Raw genomic sequence first — 19,713 nt, 5'->3', positions numbered from 1 at the left:
ATGTGCTATCATTAGGTATGCTGAAGAAAGGTCAAGGGAGAATATCTGACGGGCAAACACAAAGGTAAAGAAAAAGGCTATTGAAGGTGCGATACTCAGGCTTCTGTCCAACTTCTTTCATTTGATATTCACCTTCACGTCTGGTTGTTCTGATTACAAGTCACACATGAGGTCATGTGTCCTGCAGCACTCCACAGTATGAAGACTGTGTCTGCTCATTTGCCTCGGTAACAACAATCTGCCAAGGAATATTTTGTTTCATGTTCTACAAGTTGTATCTTACAGTGTGTATGGTTCAGCACAACCCTGCAGGAAGTGAGCAACAAGACATGAAAGAAAGAAGCAGGACACTTGTGTGCATAATCTGTTTTTAGGCCAGATGATAGGGTTGGGGTCTGTGGTGATCTTTACTTTAAATAACTTTCAGGTTTTGCGCTGTGCAAGGTTCTTGAGTCATCTCTGATTTGTTTATCTTATTTCTAGGGAACAATAACAGATTAATAAAGCCTGGAAAACCTGGGAAATCTGGTTAGTGCAAGTAAGATATTGAAAATGATGGGTGGTTTAAACTTTATTGTGAGCTTGAATGTTAGTGGGGGGAATGTAATACCACTTACAGGATTTCATTACAGTCTGGGAAAGTCTGGAATAATAAGCATTTTCCTGGTCAGGATAAGCATGGAAAAAGAATATAGAGTGTGGAAAACATTGTATGTCCGTTAGATTCCCGTCCATCCATCCATCCATCCATCCATCCATCCATCCATCCATCCATCCATCCATCCATCCATCCATCCATCCATCCATCCATCCATCCATCCATCCATCCATCCATCCATCCATCCGGGAATTTAAGTTACTCTTATCATTATTAAACACTTTTGTCCAAGAAAGAAAGAAAGCAATCCAGCCAAGGTATTTTCTTTTATACTCACACTCATAGTAGATACATTTACATCAGTACTTAACAAAAAATCTGCATAGAACTCAATGTTATACTTTTAACTAAAATACATCAACATACAAGGAACAAACGTAATTAGCCGTGCATTTGTAATAAACCAAATCATTCATCTTGGGTGGGAGTGTGTGCTCAAGGGGGAAAAAGCAACACTTGGTCAGCTTTATACAGTCAGTGCTCTGCAGCATCTCAACATGTCACTGGGAAACAAAACAGCCTCCTGGCTCTTGTCACAGCCGTGCTGAGGTTGAAGGGATATTTTTGGTCCCTGAGGGAGAGGTGTAAAACAAATCATGAGGGTGACCTCCTGCTTTCTGGTGGAAAGTGATGAAGGCTTAAAGAGTGCTGCTGTGAGAGGGGACGTTGTTTAGCATAGAAACTCACTGAGTTCCACCAGGCCCAACAAATACACACCGGCTCTGAGCTCTTTGATTTCATTAAAGCATGTGACAGCCTGAAAGGATCCAACTTGTTAGCGCCTCGTCCCTCAACCAGCTCAGACAAAGTTTGTCCTTTTCTCTTTAATCTCACTTTCATCGCTTTGATGGCCAAATTCCTTTTTTGCTTCACGAATTATATTTTACCTTTCTGTTTGAAGATTCTGTCACAATAATTGGTCCCTGGGTCTTTGAGAAAATAAACAAAAAATGTCTCTGGTGGGTCACGTTTCAGATAAATAACTTGATACAATGTGTTGCCAAAAGTATTCAGATGCTCACCATGACGTTTACGTCAATTTAAATAGTTCCCCCACGCATGTAAGATCTAACGACCAACTCCTCTAGAAACTATTCCCACAAGGTTTAAGAGTGTGTTTATGGAAATATTTGACCTTTATTTCAAGAGAACATTTCTGAGGTCATTCCCAATGGTCTGCTTCTCGGTCTTCACTCTAATTCATTTCCAAATGAGCTCTATCAGGTTTAAGTCAATGCTCTTTTCAGGCCAGTCAAGTACCTCTACACCAAACTCACTAATGTACATGGATCTTATTTTTGCTTTGGTGGCGGTGAAACTGGAATGGGAAAGCATTCAAATATGCTTGTATTCTGCAGCACGGAGAGGACCTTCAATGGACCTAATGGGGTTGTTCCTCAGCCCCATTCCTGAGGAACAACCACACACCATAATACCCCCACCACCAATATTTATACATGGCACAAAGCAAGCAAGTACCATTCTCTTAGCAACTGGCAAACCCAAACTCATCCAATGGCAAAGAAACCTTCTAGATCTTCCCCACTCAGACCATCTCCTAGGATCAATTCCAGATTTAACAAACACAATTTTCACTTGGGTTATTTTGAATACAGACCCACACACATCAGATCCTTCCTATTTATTCTGCAGGGCATCCTAAAAGGAAACACAAAGTTGAAGGAATCCTCTCTTTTCTTGTACAGCTTTTCAACAAACTGGGATTCTTGAAGTGTCTGGTCTGCTTTGGCCTTTTGGATGTGTGTGTGTTGCAGATCTGAACTTCAGATTTACGGAGGTTCAGATTTACAGTGTGGCAAATCTGGGTGGTGACTTCACATCCAGGTCCAGCAATGTGCTGGAAGGCATGTAAATATGATTAATAGAGCAAATTAGCCACTGTCAAGCAGAGATTTTCCAGTCCATCAGCTGCATGCTTTACACCACTACATCCGAAGGTTTTACTATGTACTTGGACAGAGGTTCTCATCCACGGAAACCCATTCCTTGAAAGCGTCTAAACACTGTTCTTGAGCTACTCTGAAGGGCCCACGAAGCCTAGAGGAAGAGATTGACTCTTCAAGATAGGTGGCAACTTGTACACACTATGAGCCTGATTTTATGATTTTATGTTGTCTCCTCAAAACTGTTCCCACTTTGTTCTGATGCCCCAAACAACTGACTTTTGCACAAGCAGGATTCTATCGCTGTACTACACTTAACTTCACAGACATCCTGAGACTGCTCTAGAAATATTTGCACATGCAGTCAGCTGCCTCGGTGTGGCCATGGAGGTGTTTGGAACAAATGAAATCAAGGACTTGGAGGTTTGTCTTAATGCTTTTGGCAATATAGTGAATTCATTCAAAGTTTTTTTTATTTATTTCTGTGACAAGTCTGTGGTATAAAAAAGCAGAATCAGACGCGGACCAACAGGGAGTTCTGGCAGTAGTAGAGGTGTGCATGCCTTCTGCAGGTGAGTACATAAATACTTCCTCATTCATGTCATACCCTGACACAAATCAGTCAAGGCAGACATTTTCATTTTCTCTGCTGGCAACAATTGCTGCCTGCCACTCACCAGCCCGCCTTGGAAAGGAAGTAACTCTAGTGACGTGCCTTGTACAAACACAGAGAAGAGATACGGGAACATCTGTTGCTGTGTGGGCAAAATTTGACCCTTTTCAACACAGTGAGAAACGTCGGGAGTTGATGTTCATTTTGGTGAGGCCTAGGTGTTTCAGAGGCGTGGAGAGAGCAAAGGCGGCCTTCATGGGGATGTCGCACAGTAGGTCCGACTCCTCCTCGCACTCCTCCAACTCGTAAGTGGCATCATCCAGCATCTCCTTGTGACGGTGGCACACCTGCTCCACTTTCAGCCGGTGGATCTCCCCACGAAGGCGGATCAGCTGCCGGGCCAGTCGGTTGTCTTGGACTTGCATCTCCCTCTGGGCAGTGAGGAAAAAAAAGTGGGAAAGTGGGGTGAGACGTAAGAAATCAGTAGTTTTATCTCTGTAGAAAGAGTGTAGGGTAAAATGTTTTTGATAAAAAAAGGGTATTTTTTTGTATTCATTAACCACCAATAACTCTGATAGTGTGTGACAGCTAGTCACTGTAGTTATAAACTTAGTTTCATTCTAAAATATTTTTTCTCATATAAGAAACATAAATGCCTTCAGAAATGTTGGTATATTTCGCAGATTGTTGCAAATAGTCAATGCTAAAAAACATAAATAAAAAACTGAGGGCAGACTCCACATTTGATCACTTATTTAAAACTCATATGTTCACTTGTGCCAAACTGAAATTATTTGCATTTGGATGGTTCCAGGTAAGGGCTGTGAGAAAACAGGCATCATATTGTTTCACAAGGTGTTTGTTTAAACAGAGTTAAACATGTCATCATTCATGCTTTCCTTGAAATGAGAAAGGCATTCATGCAGACACCGAGGAGATGATCATCTACCTTACAGTGAAGCTTTCCTCCTCTCTCCTGACTTGATCAGATTTTGGTTTTACAGGGCTGAGAATTAGCTGGAAATCATTCATGTCAAGTTGCAATAAGTTAGTTAAACATAAACCCAACTCACCAGCTCTTTTCTCAGAAACTCCAGCGCATCATCAATGGTGTCGAAGCCGCATATGTTGCGCACAACAAGCTCTGAGTTGTCGTTTCTCAAAATCGCGGGCATGGAAACGTCTCCTTCGGCGGAGTCCGGACAGTCCGCGGGGCTCCTGTCCGTCCAAGGGCGACTCTGCAGCCGTTCCTGCCACTCCAGATAGGACGGTCTGCGCGTCTGCAGCTTCAGCTTCTCCGTCAGCGCCTTGACGCTGTCCAGATCCTCCGTCTCTCCCTCCGAGCAATCAGCTCCAAGCTCTTTGAAATCCATTCATGCAACGGGGCAAGCAAAACTTTCTGAACTCGGTTTGACAACGGCTCTCCGGAGGGTGCGGAGAGCGCAACAGGTCCATACCTCCTTTATAGGGAGAAGTCGCACAGTGGCCGCCCATCCCGCAGAGGACGGGAGGGGTGGATAATTTATTAGCTGCTTTATGAAAGGGGAAGTCGGACCTTAAGTCCTTAGCAGAGAGTTTTAGTTCAAGAAAAAAAACTTCAGAGCAGATTTAATTTCGGTAAACCAAGACCACCATGCATAAAAAGATAGCGAAGATATCTTATATGCACAACCCCATTCTTACACAAATGTAAGTGTAAAAAGTAACAGTTCCTCACGAAATATATGTAAAAAAAAAAAAAAAAAAAAAAAAAAAAAGCAGAGTAGTCTCTGTGTATTTTGATGCTCAGATTTTACTGAGGGCCCAAAGTGCATCAAGAAAATATAACCCATAACATAGCGGCACCACCAGTCCGAACAGTTTGTCAGATCCATGCATATGCGTTGTTCATGCGATAAATCTTGCAGCTGAAGTCAAGGTTAATCGGGTCAGGCTTAAATCTAGCACTCTGTAATTTTAGTAATTTTAGTGAGCTTGTAGAAACTGTGAATTCAATTTCCTGTTCTGAACTAACAGGGGCTGCACCCGATGTGGTTTTCGGGTGCTGTAGTTCATCTGCTTAAAGATTTGTGTATTTCGAGATTATATTATATTATATTATATGCTTAGTTACATGTGTTCACTTGAGCTGTTGTCGCCCCTTCATCATCTCAAACCAGCCCCCCCCCCTCTTCCTCCTGTCCACAGATATCAATTAGGGGGGTTAATTTCCTCTTTTCCTGACAAGAGAAATAGTTGAGATATGGATGAAAATCTCAGTAAACTGTCAATTTCTGAAACACAAACACTGTGTCACATTCAGAGTCACTTAGTTCCCCTCTCCTCCACGTCTTGTTCTTTGGTTTGAACTTTAATAGCTTATCTCCAGAAGACTAAGCCTGTTCAGTTGCTGTCATGTGACTGGCTCATTGTGTTAACAAGCCATTGAAAGGGTGCATCCAATAAAAGGCCAATGAATGTAAAATGGCAGGTACTTTTCAAATATTGTCAAGTAATAACCACAAACCTCACATCTTACATAAGATTTTATGTGATACTCCAACACAATGAAGACTTGTACGGCATGAAAGATAAAAGGGTTTTTTAAGAGAGCACCAGGAGAAGACCAAGCACTTTAGATGTCTGAAGATCTAAATCAGTGATGATCTGTAAGGTAAAAGGTAAATGGATCTTAGCATGGACTAACTAATCTTTCTGTAGCATCAGGAGAGAAATAGTTACTCTAGTATTCCAGTCTCTCCCGGCCTCAAGCAGAGACCTCTAGCATCAAAGTCCCAGCAAATGATGAGCAAAACAAAACATTGCCTTTTATTTTCTTTGCAGACAAAAAAAAAGCTGAGGCAAACAGATGGCTCACCACATTCCCATGCATCATTAGCATTGCAATATAATGTAACGCATTGTAATAATTAATCTTCACGGGAAAAGGTTTTGCAATAAGTTATAAGTAGTCATTTCAACCAGCCAAGATTCCACCCTATTATTCATATAATAAATCTTACTAATGTTAATAAAAGTTGTATGTTTTTTTTTATCTTGACTTTCCAAACGGATTTAGTGCTAAGATATTTGTGCTTGCACGTAAAACTCTCAGGATTTATAGAGTTGGTTGACTAAAAATTGTGTGGCGCAGACAGTGGGAAAACCTGGAGGCCATTTATATAGCTGCATCTGTTATAACAACAAATGTGTTGTTTTATTTATTTATGAAAGGATGAAACAAAATACCAGTCTTGTGTTTTTTATCATATTTTAGAGCTTATTGTATAGTAATGAAATACATCACATGTGTAGTGGTTTTGCATATAACATCCCTGTGTTTTACACAAAATAGTATAAAATAAGGCTGGGTTGTGTATTTGGGATATTAGCTAAAATGTTCTACTTCTATATCTGTCCTATGTCTGTAAAACTAAATAGAGTCATGCGCGTACTTTCAGCATTTACCATTGTATTTTAATTTTGTTTTCATTCTTTTATGTTAAATAATTCTTTATTTATTTTCTGTATATGGGGAAGTTATTTTCTTACTTTAAATCGATGCATGATGAGACAAAAAACAATTTTAATTGACTTTGCACAAAAAATAGAAATCCATCCATCCATTCATATTTATATACTTCAAGAAGTCAAATTTGTACACATGAGGTTTGGTGGGGAAAACAAACACTATTTGAGTTCTTCTGTTTAACACTGCAAAATCAGGTTGAAACTGAAAAAAATCTTGCATTTGTTATGATAAATGAAAATATTGGCAATTGTGTTCACAATAGGGGAAATATATAGCAGTTGATATACATTATGTCTGAAATCTTTAAAAGAAAGCAAGTCCCAGGGAACCAGGGAAAATAACAAGATGTTTTGTGACTTTTGCAGGTCCAGACAAGCTTTATTTTGAAAAGCTAGAGCAAAATCATTCTAATCCTCTAATCTAATCTAATCATTGTAAAAGTCTTAAACTCTTGACCAAAAGCAAAGATCTGTAATCTGAGGATCCAGAGACACAAGTGGCTCCTTGGACCTTCCACAATGGCTCCTAATATGTTTGGCTAAAACTGACAACTATCTTTTTTTTTTTTTTTTGAATAGATAGAATAAATACTTTTTTTTAACAGTGTTTCAGATTTTGTATCATGGAATAACTGACGTAAATTTAATAGTTTTCCACAAATATCAACATTCCATGTAATAAAATGAATCCATCCTAATTTTGAATGAAAAGATTGATGTTTTTCTCTATTTTTAGTTTATTTCAGAAACTAAAAATAGAAAAAAAAAGTGCTTCACAAATTTCCTACTGTCAATATTTATTAACAATTGTCTTTTTTTTTGTGAGTGTGTTATGACCGTGTAACATTTGCTCTTACGTTTTATTTGACTGAGGGCAAAATTGCCTCTGGGTCAGATTGCAAAACCCTGACCTACAGCTAACTTTTGTTGCCTTGTGGTGCCACATGGTGGCCGTTTAATGTATTGCATTCGCACCTCCGCTGCCTCTCAGTTCGAAACTGAACTGAGTTTAACTTAAATGTCACATCATACTGGGTCGCTTTTTTGTCTCAGGAAACGCGCACTTCCGTCTTTTGTTGCCTCAAGCAACTCATTTTCCATTTCCACACTAGAAACCAGCTTAACAAGAAGTTACAGTAAAAAGTGAACCCGCATTTGGTTCAGCTATGTTCAGGCAAATATGAAGTTTCTTCTATTTTTAGACGCCTTATCGTCAAACCAGCAGCGCAACTGCAAGACAGCCCAGTTAGCTCTGGGTGCAGAAGAGGAAGCTTGCTTTCATTTTTTCTTAAACAGAAACGAGTAGGTGATTTGAAGTGAAGTGCGGGGGGAGTAGAAAGAAGAAAAGTTCGTTTCTGTGAGGGTTTTTCCTGAAGTCTGAGGAGACTGATGGAGTTTTCTGACCACATCAAGACGGCCAACGTGGAGGATGTTGTGCTCCGTCAGCCGCTGCACCCACCGAGCAGAGGGACCCTGTGCATCACCGGTCACCACCTGCTCTTCTCGGACAGGGAGGAGGGAAGCTCCAGGCAGATTCTGCTTCTGCTCAGGAATATCGATGCCATTGAGAAAAGGTGAGATTGAGGAAAGCGTCCAGAACAGCGAGACGTTACCGATTAAAGACAACATTTCTCATCACCTACATGACTTATTAGAATAAGGATTTGAAACAAGCATGTTGGTTTCATCTATTCTTCATTCCTTGCAACTTGAATCAGACTGTTAAATTCCTCTAATATACCAACTGATCACCATGCCGTCGACTTGGGGTGGCATTCAGAGTTACTGACTTTTACACTGCCAAGCTGATGAATGAACTAAACATAACCCTGTCATTTAATCCCACTATTTCTAATTCGCTTCCTTAAATCTGTCCAACCAGTGTGGAAAACCTTTTGGGCTATTCCGGCTTCCTCTCAAAAGCAGCCCACAGTGACAGGTTGGAAATTGTTGGTGTTGCCATGTGCCTGCTGTATTCTGCCTCTGCTGAAAAAGGAAATTTCCTAACAAAATTGCAGCCTCTCTATGCAACTTGCTGCTGGCCACATGCTTCACTGTCTCCTGTGCCTCCTGCTGAAGCTTGATTTCAATGCCTTGTGAAAGTATTTCTGAAACCACTTGAAACTATTATGGTTCACTGACTAAGAGAAGCACACCTTCAGAACAACCATTGTTGTTTCCTCTTCTGCTGCAAGTCGGGCAAGGAATCCTTGCATTCGTGGAAGCAAAAGCATCCACCATCCATACAGCGTCTGTATGAAAAACATGTGTGTACTTACTTTTACATGCACAGGACGCCTGGATCCTCCGGGACAATCACCATCAAGTGCAAAGATCTGCGCGTGCTTCAGCTGGACATTCCAGGCATGGAGCAGTGCCTCAACATTGCACACTCGATTGAGGTATCTTACAGTAATACCTTAACAAAAGCAAAGGATCAGTATATTTTGCCCTGAATTGTTACGTGCTTGGATTCCAACATTTAGCAGCCAACTCTCTTTTTTTCCTGCAGACCCTGTCCTGTCTGGACAATGTGTCGGAGATGTATCCTTTCTTTTACAGGCCCAATGACCTCAGCCTGCGGGAGCAGTGGGGTCTCTCAACCCCTGAAAAACACTACACTCAAATTAAGGAACTTGTAAGAAACTATAAAGCTTTTTATATTTTCCTAACAAAAGTTAAGTAATAAAGCATGACACAAAAGCTGTAAAAAGTCACCTTTTTTTTTTTCAACAACAATCCAGGAGGCATATGACAGGAAAATGCCAGGGAGGGTGGACGTAAAGGTCACTTTTCAGGATATCCCTGTTGCTTAGCTGTCATTTGTTTTCCCCTAACGTCAGAATGTGCAAACACACAGCTTGAGTTCATGTCTTTCTTTGGGAATAGCATGTCGCCATGACGAAGGGTTGGGTAATAATGATTTTTAATTGTTGGAAGTGTTTAATGAGCACATGATTCTTCAAGTAGGTGGAATGTATGTATCAGGGTGGCCTGGTTACTGGGAGGAACTTACTGGAATTTGCATGTCAAGGCATTTCTTTTTCAGTTTATTCTTGTTTTGTTTTTCTGTTCATTGTTTGAAGCCTTTCTGCAACACATTCCAAATAATAAAATTTACTGTTATCTATATATCTTGGCCACGTTAAAGACCATATATATTGTTTAACCACATTCTGGCTGACTTTTGTTAAGGTTTTTTTATAAGGCCTCCCAATGAAATGCAGTGTTTTCCAATGTGCTACTTTGTCCAAGATAGCCTCTACCTTAACTTGTCAAGCTTTTTCATCATTGAGTTGTTAGATGCAACATAATAACTTACTATATTGAGCAACAGTCTTTTTCTGTTCAAACTTCCTGTAGCATAATTTAATTGAAGATGGTCTTGAGCCGCCCTTCTATAGGCATTCTAGCAGATTTACGGTTTATTCAGCACTTTCTGACCATGTACTGTCATCTTTCTTTATTTTCAGCATAAGAAATGGAGGTTGAGCAGCGTGAACAAAACCTACTCTGTGTGCCCTTCCTATCCTCCAGTAGTCATTGTTCCAAACAGCATCGACGATGAAACGCTGAAGAAAGTGGCCAAATTTAGGCAGGGTGGACGCTTCCCTGTCCTGTGCTACTATCATCGAAAGAATGGCATGGTAAGGGGATCGTGCTTTCAAGATTATCCGACCCTCTTGAACTTTCTTACAATTTTCTTCCATTTAAAGGACAAACTTCAATTTATTTTATTCAGATTTCATGCGACAGACAGTGTAATTAACGATTGTGGAGCGGAAAGAAAAACAGATAGTGTTATATAACAACATGAATCCGGTGTACATTTGGATTCATCTTAGTATAATTCCAAATGTTCTGCAGAGGCCTTAGAGAGGTGTTGGAGAGCAAAATCATGCAAACCAAGGAACACAACAGACAGGTCACAGGGAGAAATGTGTGGAGAGGTTTTAGTTTGTGAAATATTAGTCTAAAGTTTCAACCTCTCACAGATCACTGTTCAAATCAAAATCCAGAAATGGAAATAGTATGGCAAATTTGCAAACATACCGAGGCATGACCAGCCAAGTAAACTAAAAGACAACTGTTAGGTGAGTAGATAAATCTGTTCTTTATGAAAAATTGGCAAGAAGAAAGTCATTGTGTTCTATAGAGGAAATAGGGAAGACCTGATGTAAGGTTTTCCAATTTCAGCTTTTATGTGTGCAGATCTGGTAGAGACAGTGTCCAACTCGTAGGGGGTTAAACAAAACCAAGTGTCACTTCTCAGATTTTTATCTGTAAATAAAGCATGAAAACTATCACACAAAATCCCAATAAAACAAAGTAAAGATTGGGATTGTAACCTGTCAAAATGTGGAAAAGTTCACGGAGTATGAACACTGTACAAGCACCATTTTATTTCTAACCTGCGTTCTGTATTCACTCAGGTGATCATGCGCAGCAGCCAGCCGCTGACGGGTGCCAACAAGAAACGCTGCAAGGAAGACGAACTCCTCCTTCAGGTTGTGATTGAGGACTCAGATAAAGGTTTCATTATTGACACTCGTTCAAGTCAGCAGGTTCAGCAGGCTCGGATGACAGGCGGCGGCTTTGAGTCCAAATCGTGCTACAGCCGCTGGAAGAGGCTTCACAAACAGATGGAAAGGTTTGTGTGTTAGTATGTTAGTAACTTTGCAGATATTTCTCCCAGAGCTAGCTTCTCAGTCTTCCTTGCCTCTGTGTGTTCAGGGGTAAGGCTCTGCAGGAGAGCCTGATTAAACTGGTGGAAGCCTGCGGAGATGAGTCCCACAACGTGGACCGCTGGCTCAGTAAGCTGGAGAATTCAAAATGGCTCTCTCACGTCCAGACTGCTCTGTCCGCAGCTGGCCTGCTGGTAGAGTGTGTGGAGAGGTAAGAGCAACACCCATAGTACATTTCTGTGACGAGATTACACCGGGTGGCCATATAAATTTGCATAATTACAACTTAATAAACTTCAGTTTAATAAGCATTTAGTAGAGTAAACAAGCATGGCAACTGGGCAACGATAAAAAGCAGAATAAATGTAAAAAGATGAAACTTCAAAATTTTTGTTATTGCTAAAGTACTGAAGAAAGATGAAATTTGTCATTTCCATTAGCAGATATTATTAAAAAATAAAAGCACTAAGTCAAATAAAAGGAGCCAAAATCACACAAAGATTTTGGAAAAAAATTATAATGAAGGAAGGATATATGTGTCTTGTACCCAAACTTCCAACACATGCAACATTAAGGAATGAACGCATATGACTCTTTTTAATAGACTGTATTGTTTTTGTCCAGGGATGGTCATTCAGCGCTGGTCCACGGCTATGAAGGTACAGACTGCACTTTACTCATCTGCACTCTGGCCCAACTCATCATGGACCCGAGCTGCCGCACGCTGGAGGGTTTCCTGGCTCTCCTGGACAGGGAGTGGCTGCAGGTGGGGCTACAGTGTGTATGAGAGAAGAAAGGGGGTTCAGAGCTTTGTTTCCTTTTTTTTTCCAGTGAAGTGAAGCGTTGAACCAAAAAAAAAAAAAAAAATCCCATTACTATTGTTGAGATTTTACCAACTAGTACAAAATTGTGAAGTGGGAAGAAAATTATTCTTGGTTTTAGTTTTTTTTTTTTTTTTTTTATTGTTGCATTTCATCCCCAACCTATTGTCTCAATGTAAAACTTTGCAGAAGTGGTTTAACTGCAGTTCCAGCTACAAGTCATGTGGGGGTGGAGGAATCTCTGAAAATTTTTATCTCTTCTCAAACCATGATAAACAATCTTGTACCTGGTGAAGAAAAGCATCCCCTCTGCATTATGCTGCCACCCCCATATATTGCCGTGGTATATTGGAATATTGTTTTCTGGCATACAGTATTTTACATGGTGTACTTAAAGTTAAATTGTAGTCCTGTCTGATCAGAGCACCTTCTTTGACATATTTCCCGACTCACTAATATGGCCAATAACTTCTTATGGCTTTCTCTCAACAATAACTGTCTTCTTGCCAGTCTTCCACTGTTATGCCAGTTTTGTGAAGTATAAAACTAACAGTTATCCTGTCAGCTGATTCTCTCCATTGAGCTGTAAATATGCCAGAGTTACTATGGCCCTCTGGTGGCTTCTCTGATTAATGATCTCCTTTCCTAGTCTAAAAAGGCTTTCCGATGCCAAGTTGTGTGAAGCTTTTTCCAATTGCAGATGATAGATTGAACAGTACTCCTGGAGATGTTTAGAATACCATTTAATGACCCAACCCTAACTGAAACATTTCACCAGCTTCAAACTCGAGCTGTCTGCTTTGTTCCTTTGCACTTCATGATGCTGTCTGTTCAATCATTTTCTCTCAAAAACCTGTGAACTGTACATAGCACAGCTTACGTCGAGACAAAAATTTCTGGGGTTTGCAAGACATCATGTTTTCCTGTTCAATTGAGTGCGTGGCCCATCCTGCAGGCAGGACATCCATTCCAGCAGCGGTGTGCCCATTCAGCCTACTCCCACGCTCGCCTCCAGCAGGAGTCTCCAATCTTCCTGCTGCTGCTGGACTGCGTTTGGCAGCTGTGGCGTCAGTTCCCCCTGGCGCTGGGTTTCTCTGAGGCGCTGCTCCTCAGACTGGCAAACGAGGTCTACGCTTCAGACTACGGCACGTTTCTGTGCAACAATGACCAGGAAAGGTCAGTTATATAGGCACCGACGGGTTTCTCACTCAGTACAGGTTGCAATGCAGAGTTCATCAGTGTTGATCATTGAAACTAACAATCACTTTCAGGTGTGCCCTAGAAGTGAAGGACAGGACTCACTGTTTGTTCCAGGCCTTGCTGAGGCCGCCTGAGCGGGATTACTACTCAAACCCTCTGTATGAACCCAACGAGCTGGCAATCTGGCCCTCTGTTCACCCACAGTCCCTGCAGCTCTGGAGAGGTGAGCTGCAGTCCGATTAATCACACCACTTTAGTATTGCAGATTCTGGTACGTATTACATGACGGTGATGCTTTGATTTGACCCCCAGGCTTTTTCCTGAGGTGGACGCAGCAGGCGCGACATCTTGAGGCAGTTCAGGAGGAAATAAGGAGCATGGTCATTGAGTGGCACAGGGTGACACAGAGGTGACACCTCTACAAAGAAATTAGGATTTGAAAGAGAAAATTATTTCACAAAGCCATATTTGAATTTTTTCCATGTTTAAATGTACTGTATTTTTTTCCCGCCTTCATAAATCCTTTTTTATGAATCCTTTTTTTCTAAGAATTGAGTGTTGTCGTCATTTATATATTTTTTTCCTTAGAATTTATTTATTTTTTTAAAATACAGATCATTAGTATGGATTGTTATGAGACAGTATTGGATTAAAGCATCTGGGAATTATTAATACCTGCCTTAGTACAATGTAAGAGCAAATAAATTTATTAAACCTTAATCAAACCTTCACTTAATGGGTTTTTAGTGTTTTAAGACCTGAGATTTGAGTGTTTTCCTTTTAATAGCAGCTTATGACCAGCTTAACAAGGTAGTTATTACATTAAAATATCTCCTTCATGCCTTGTGGTTCCTAGAGTGGACAGCTATTTCCATATGTATATGTGTGGGTGACGGTAAATTTGCATATAAACAATTTAATTGGACTCTAGTGTGCTGTTCCATATTCTGGCATCAACTGGTGAACTTGTGTGGTTTTATGACTAAACATATATGTAACACAAATTAACAACAAAGGAGTAAACATTAATTGTTAGGTTTTGACCCTATGTTGGTATTAGATTTTAATTAATCATCTTCATGTTAAAGTGCATATTATCAATTGCTGGTAATGTTGCACGTAAGACTATAGCAATTGTAGTGACAATAATGGTCTTGAACAGACATTAGTAGTGTTCTGCAACAATTAGCAGAACATGTTTAGTGCCAGCTTAATTATGGTACTAAACATGTTTATATATATAAAAGACATGTTTTACTTATATGACTTAAATGCTTAGTAACATTGAAATTAATGCTACATATCAGACTGTAAAATAACCTAGAAGTGAATTAAAGCTGAATTAAAAGTAACAACAGTGGAACGTAAGAAATGTGGTGATTTGTATTATTTTAGAGTTCTTCTATGCCTTAATAAAACTTTAAACTTTTCTAAATTCATGTTATGAACTTAGGTGGACATGAAGAGCCAGTTGGAAACATGCATAATAAATAACACTAAATTTATTGCACTTTTCTTATCCCTAAAGACAACTAATAAAAAATAGGGAGAGAAACGTAAGTGAGGTTATCACACTTCCTTCATAAAAAGGATATATAACCACACACGTTATATAGCAGAAGGATATATGAGAGACACACCTCGCAGTCCTGTTAAGCTCAGCTAAACAGTCTTCACAATGCAAATCCCTGTGCGCAGCAAGTCAGCATGTTTGTCCACACGGAGCTTTGCAGGCTGGAGACTGTAGTCCAGTGCAGTCGGGAGGCACAGGCTGCTGTGATTACACAAAGGTGGGCCAGAACCACATCGCCCAGCATGTCTCCCCTCACCTGCACGCTTACCCAGTGGTTACTAGGAGATTTTAAAACCGATATTCTAGAACACACAAATGCAGTCTTGTAATCTTTCGATTTTTAGTTTTGTTGTGAGGAACTGTTGTGGATTTACCGAGTTGCATCAGCTGATTTTGAAATCAAAAGTCATCTGTCGGGGATTTCTGAGTTTATCTCCATAAAGGTAATTTTTGTCTTCTGTTTCTGATGTGTAAGTAACTTAACTATGATCATCACAGTAATGAATTTAACCTGTTTGGTATTTTAACTTTCCTAAGGACTGCTACTGGACATGCAGCCTGGCCTTCAGGTGTGTATGCCCACCACTGGGTTGCTGGGCCTGCTGTGCCGAGGCTGCCTCAGCAGGGCGCAGAGTCGACCCAGTCGCAACTTCAGCTCTCTGCCCAGAAAGATGACTAGATGGAACAGTCAGGAGTCCTGCAATGCTGATACACCTCAGGAAAACCCTCGTGTGCTCATCACAGGTGAAGACGATTTTCAGCCTTTATTTGCTCAGAATTATTTATATCTGGTGGACATTGAACATTTCTGAATTTAAATATGTTTTGTACACCATTCCACTGTCTTCTGTCGTTGGACATGAGTTGTTACAGTGAGACCAGAGAGCTTGTGCTGATGAGCAGATAGCGAACGAAGCAAAAGGAAGAATTCCCCAGATCTTTTCTAAGCAAATTCGAGCAGTCACGTGAAGAATTGTGGCGGTTTAAGGATGAAGGGCTGGTGTTGTTGAGTGATTGTTGTCAAAAGCAGAACACGAGAGACATGTGGACTTTGTTTTCAATCTGCGCTTGCAGCAGGACCCTGTTTTGACTCATCACAAAAGAGTGGAAACAGACAGTGTTTGTGAGATGAAAGGGAGGAGAATAATAGGCTTGGGTGACTTTTTGTTCTGTAACAAAGCCTTGGGACAAACAAAACCCTTTTTTTGCCATCGGTTCTTGTGTTTCTTCTAAATGCATTTACAGCCAATTGATCATCGATGTACCAATATCTCTATATGTTTGTTATTTTTTTTCTTGAAGAAGTAAAATATACAAATATCTCTGTGCAGGTGGTTTGGGGCAATTGGGAGTGGGGCTTGCTCAAATGCTTAGGTAAGTTCTCCACAAACATTTTGTATCTCAAAATTAGAATGTTTGAAATTTCACAAGGAGTGTATTAATATCCAGGAACCAGTATGGGCCGGAGAGTGTGATCTTGTCTGACATCAAGAAGCCCCCGGCTCATGTTTACACCAGTGGTAAGGAAAAAATAATTCAGTTTTCCCCTTTTTCTGATACGTTTTTATCCTTGACTTGTTTCTTAGTTTCCACTTTCTGATTAATTTTTTAGGGCCATTTGTGTATGCCGATGTGCTGGACTACAATCACCTCAGAGAACTGATCATAAATAACCGCATTACTTGGCTGGTTCACTACAGCGCTTTGCTTAGCGCTGTGGGTGAGGCTAACGTAGCGTTAGCACGAAAGATTAACATCACAGGTCGGTTTTGATGTCCGTGGTTTTCCGTCTCTCCAGGTTTTAAGCTACCCCTGTCTGAGTTTCTGTTGCCCTGTCCAGGTCTACACAACATTCTGGATTTGGCCCAGGAGAACTGCCTTCGCCTCTTCGTCCCCAGTACCATTGGGGCATTTGGTCCTTCTTCTCCCCGTGACCCCGCCCCTGACCTTTGTGTACAGCGTCCTAGAACCATCTACGGTGTCTCTAAAGTGCATGGCGAACTGATGGGGGAGGTAAGGTTTAAAAACACAGGCATAAATTGAACCTCATAGTGAGGAAATACAGAGTCTTGCGTAAGCATTTATGCTGATACAACTTTTTCACATTTTGTCACGTTGATGTTTCTGTGAAACACCACCAAAAAGTAATGCATCACCATGACATGGTAAGAAAATGATGTAATAGTGTAAGACTTTTGCGAATAAAAATTTTAAACAGGTGCTGTGCATTTGTATTCAGCCCATTTTATTTTAAGACCCCCAAATATAATTGAGTGTGCAACCAATTGCCTTTAGTTACCTCTTAAATAAGGTATGTCATTTAATATCAGTATGAATATAACTGTTTGTGAAGGCTTAGTGAACAAACAGTATCATGAAGATCAACGAACCCCACTGACACAGAAAGGATGAGGTTGTTGAGAGCAAGGTTAGATTATTTAACAATATCTAAAGCATCAGATACCTCATAGAGCTCTGTTTAGTCCGTCATCTATAAATGGAAAGTGTTAGGCATACATTTTTGTTTCTAGATGAAACTGGCAGACAGAAATCTCTAAAGATTCTAGTGGTTCTACAAGGTAGAACCACTACCTTGTAGAGGTAGTGGTTCTACAACCACTACCTTGTAGTGGGCAGAATACAAATGCATGCCGCACTTCTCAAAATGTTTTAGGTAACAGAATGGTTTACAATTTTTTACATTGCAAATGTATATATAATTTTCTTATGCACTACTTTTTGTTGATCTATCACTTAAGATTCCAGTGAGATTGGAGTTTTTGGCTGTATTACAACAAGAGGTGGAAACGTTCAAGATGTCTGAATACTTGTACAACCCGCTTATGGTAAAAACCCACTAACGCATTATTTTTCTCAAGTATCTCCATCATAAATATGGCTTGGACTTTCGTTGCCTGCGTTATCCTGGTGTAATATCAGTCAACACTCCTCCTGGTGGAGGAACAACAGGTATAACTCACCTCACAAGAAGTCGTATTCAATGCAGTTCCACGGCGATAAGCTAGATGTGGTTGACTAAAACCTTTGAGCTTATGTTATTACAGACTACGCAGTTCAGATCTTCCACGACGCTCTCAGCACAGGTCACCATGAATGCTACTTGCGACCTGACACCCGTCTTCCCATGATGCATATCTCTGACTGCCACCGCGCCACTGTAGAGTTTATGCAAACTCCAGAGTGCCAGCTGTCTCTGCGCACTTACAACATAGCCGCCATGAGCTTCACACCGGAGGAGGTGGCCCAAGAAATTCGCAAACATCTCCCACACCTTAAAGTCACCTACAATCCAGACTCAGTGCGCCAAACAATTGGTATGATTTCTTTTTACTGCTATACAAACATAATGTCACATAGAAAGGTAGTTTTTGTATTTATATTGCAGACAAAAAGTAATTTGTGTAACTCATCGATGTGTTGATTCAATTTATTTTTGACAAGCTATGTTAAGTGAATCACAATACATGCCACAACAAATGCCATTTCCAGGCATTAGCAGGTACTAATCCTGGGGAAGCATACAAAGAACCACAATGCCAAATGCTAGAAGGTGCACAAAGTTAATGGCACCAACAGCTCCATTAAACAAGATCTGCTATGAGATAAGAGAAACAAAGCAAGAAGGTTAAATTGTTTATTGCATTCCAGGTGATGTGTTAACTAGTGTGACGGTTTCTGAACCAACAGGTTTTTCAGTCCTGGATAGCACTTAATTTTATTTAAACCTTCTCCCAAGCTCTGTGAAGTTAAAGAGTGAACTCCTACTGCTAACATATTTTTACTGATGAAATCATTTTGTGTAACTTTTGCAGCTGACAGCTGGCCTGTGAGATTTGACGACTCCAACGCCAGGAGGGATTGGGGCTGGGCACCAGCCTTCGGGCTCGAGGAGCTGGTGAAAGACATGCTGCGCTGCGTCAGAGACAAGAGTACCAGAGAGGGATTTCCTGTCAGCTAGCAGTTCCTTTTTGGCAGCTGATAGACAAACGCTTCACCACTGGCTTTTTCAATCTGCATTTATCAACAACTTTCTTTTACTTCACTGCGACAGAGCATCAGTGAACTCTTTTAGTCAGAACCTTTTAGTTTATAGTGAAACTTGCTCAGTCTACTTCAGGGAATCATACACTGTTGAAGCTTTTTCACATTTGTTTTTTGTCTTGTCATAAGCATCACTTTACACATCAGAAAGTTGCCATAAATAACAGGAAAAAAAACACACACATGCGTTGTTATTTTTAAGGAACAAAGATCTCTAAATGTTATGTTTTCTGCATGCAACAACACAATATTCTATTTCAGTATATTTTTTACAATAGACCAGAGGCAACCTTTAGAGTTACAAAACTGTTGTTTGCCAGAATATTCTGGTATGGCTCTCACCTAACTCTGGACTGCTTACCACATTGTTCATTCTGGCTGCCTTTAAAACACTCTTTTATGATATCAAAAATAAAGCTACTTGATGTAGAATCTGACAGGAGGTCGTTATTTATTTATTAGATTTTTCGCCAGAGTTGTTCTTGAATGACCATCATCAACCTTTAATCACTTTGGAGAATAGTGCATGGAAATGTGGTGTACGCTGAACAGTTACCATAGCATGGACGGATAATCAAAATGTTTTTCTGCCAAAATTGTTTTACTCTATCTATAAAAATGAGAATTATGCTTTATATTGAAATGTAAATTATATAAAAAAAATAAAATTTTTAACATTTGAATTTG

The 19,713-nt window shown here is 40.2% G+C and overlaps 3 protein-coding genes and 1 long non-coding RNA gene across 5 annotated transcripts; 2 read left to right on the top strand and 2 right to left on the bottom strand.

Moving 5' to 3' along the window:
- Positions 1-911: 911 nt before the first annotated feature.
- On the bottom strand, positions 912-4,680 carry fam167b (family with sequence similarity 167 member B). The gene is made up of 2 exons (XM_008399589.3): positions 4,249-4,680; positions 912-3,606 (listed from the first exon to the last, which is right to left on the bottom strand). The coding sequence occupies exons 1-2, from the start codon at positions 4,546-4,548 to the stop codon at positions 3,343-3,345; spliced, it is 564 nt and encodes a 187-aa protein (XP_008397811.1). The 5' UTR covers positions 4,549-4,680; the 3' UTR covers positions 912-3,342.
- A 2,831-nt stretch (positions 4,681-7,511) lies between these two features.
- Positions 7,512-13,925, top strand: LOC103458635 (myotubularin-related protein 9). Of its 2 annotated transcripts, XM_008399590.3 has the most exons (11): positions 7,512-8,259; positions 8,568-8,624; positions 8,979-9,087; positions 9,198-9,323; positions 10,159-10,332; positions 11,119-11,336; positions 11,420-11,581; positions 11,995-12,136; positions 13,147-13,367; positions 13,463-13,614; positions 13,704-13,925. In XM_008399590.3, exons 1-11 carry the CDS (start codon positions 8,075-8,077, stop codon positions 13,802-13,804), a joined length of 1,647 nt encoding a protein of 548 aa, XP_008397812.1. In that variant the 5' UTR covers positions 7,512-8,074; the 3' UTR covers positions 13,805-13,925. The 2 variants fall into 2 exon arrangements, with proteins under 2 accessions (XP_008397812.1, XP_008397813.1); XM_008399591.3 differs by lacking the exon at positions 8,568-8,624 and having other exon boundaries at positions 7,513-8,259.
- Positions 10,748-11,501, bottom strand: LOC145549932 (uncharacterized). The gene is made up of 3 exons (XR_014085736.1): positions 11,406-11,501; positions 11,098-11,316; positions 10,748-10,966 (listed from the first exon to the last, which is right to left on the bottom strand). It is a non-coding gene; the product is annotated as an uncharacterized LOC145549932 (long non-coding RNA).
- A 330-nt stretch (positions 13,926-14,255) lies between the features above and the next one.
- On the top strand, positions 14,256-19,463 carry tdh2 (L-threonine dehydrogenase 2). Its single transcript, XM_008399592.3, has 9 exons — positions 14,256-15,407; positions 15,502-15,708; positions 16,296-16,338; positions 16,414-16,484; positions 16,577-16,726; positions 16,805-16,977; positions 17,844-17,934; positions 18,030-18,299; positions 18,798-19,463. Exons 2-9 carry the CDS (start codon positions 15,516-15,518, stop codon positions 18,941-18,943), a joined length of 1,137 nt encoding a protein of 378 aa, XP_008397814.1. The 5' UTR covers positions 14,256-15,407; positions 15,502-15,515; the 3' UTR covers positions 18,944-19,463.
- Positions 19,464-19,713: the final 250 nt, after the last annotated feature.

Source organism: Poecilia reticulata, chromosome 22, assembly GCF_904066995.2.
Source record: "Poecilia reticulata chromosome 22, P_reticulata-male-v2, whole genome shotgun sequence".
NCBI lineage: Eukaryota > Metazoa > Chordata > Actinopteri > Cyprinodontiformes > Poeciliidae > Poecilia > Poecilia reticulata.
This window is presented reverse-complemented; position numbering and strand designations above follow the sequence as displayed.

Excerpts from the sequence above, each read along its gene's own strand:
- tdh2 (XM_008399592.3), top strand. The coding sequence starts at position 15,516 with ATGCAGCCTGGCCTTCAGGTGTGTATGCCCACCACTGGGTTGCTGGGC. Across the intron at positions 16,339-16,413 it reads GGGCTTGCTCAAATGCTTAG|GAACCAGTATGGGCCGGAGA; the intron begins GTAAGTTCTCCA and ends ATTAATATCCAG. Across the intron at positions 16,978-17,843 it reads ATGGCGAACTGATGGGGGAG|TATCTCCATCATAAATATGG; the intron begins GTAAGGTTTAAA and ends ATTTTTCTCAAG.
- fam167b (XM_008399589.3), bottom strand. The coding sequence starts at position 4,548 with ATGGATTTCAAAGAGCTTGGAGCTGATTGCTCGGAGGGAGAGACGGAG. Across the intron at positions 3,607-4,248 it reads AGTTTCTGAGAAAAGAGCTG|AGGGAGATGCAAGTCCAAGA; the intron begins GTGAGTTGGGTT and ends CTCACTGCCCAG.
- LOC103458635 (XM_008399590.3), top strand. The coding sequence starts at position 8,075 with ATGGAGTTTTCTGACCACATCAAGACGGCCAACGTGGAGGATGTTGTG. Across the intron at positions 9,088-9,197 it reads ACATTGCACACTCGATTGAG|ACCCTGTCCTGTCTGGACAA; the intron begins GTATCTTACAGT and ends TTTTTCCTGCAG. Across the intron at positions 10,333-11,118 it reads ATCATCGAAAGAATGGCATG|GTGATCATGCGCAGCAGCCA; the intron begins GTAAGGGGATCG and ends GTATTCACTCAG.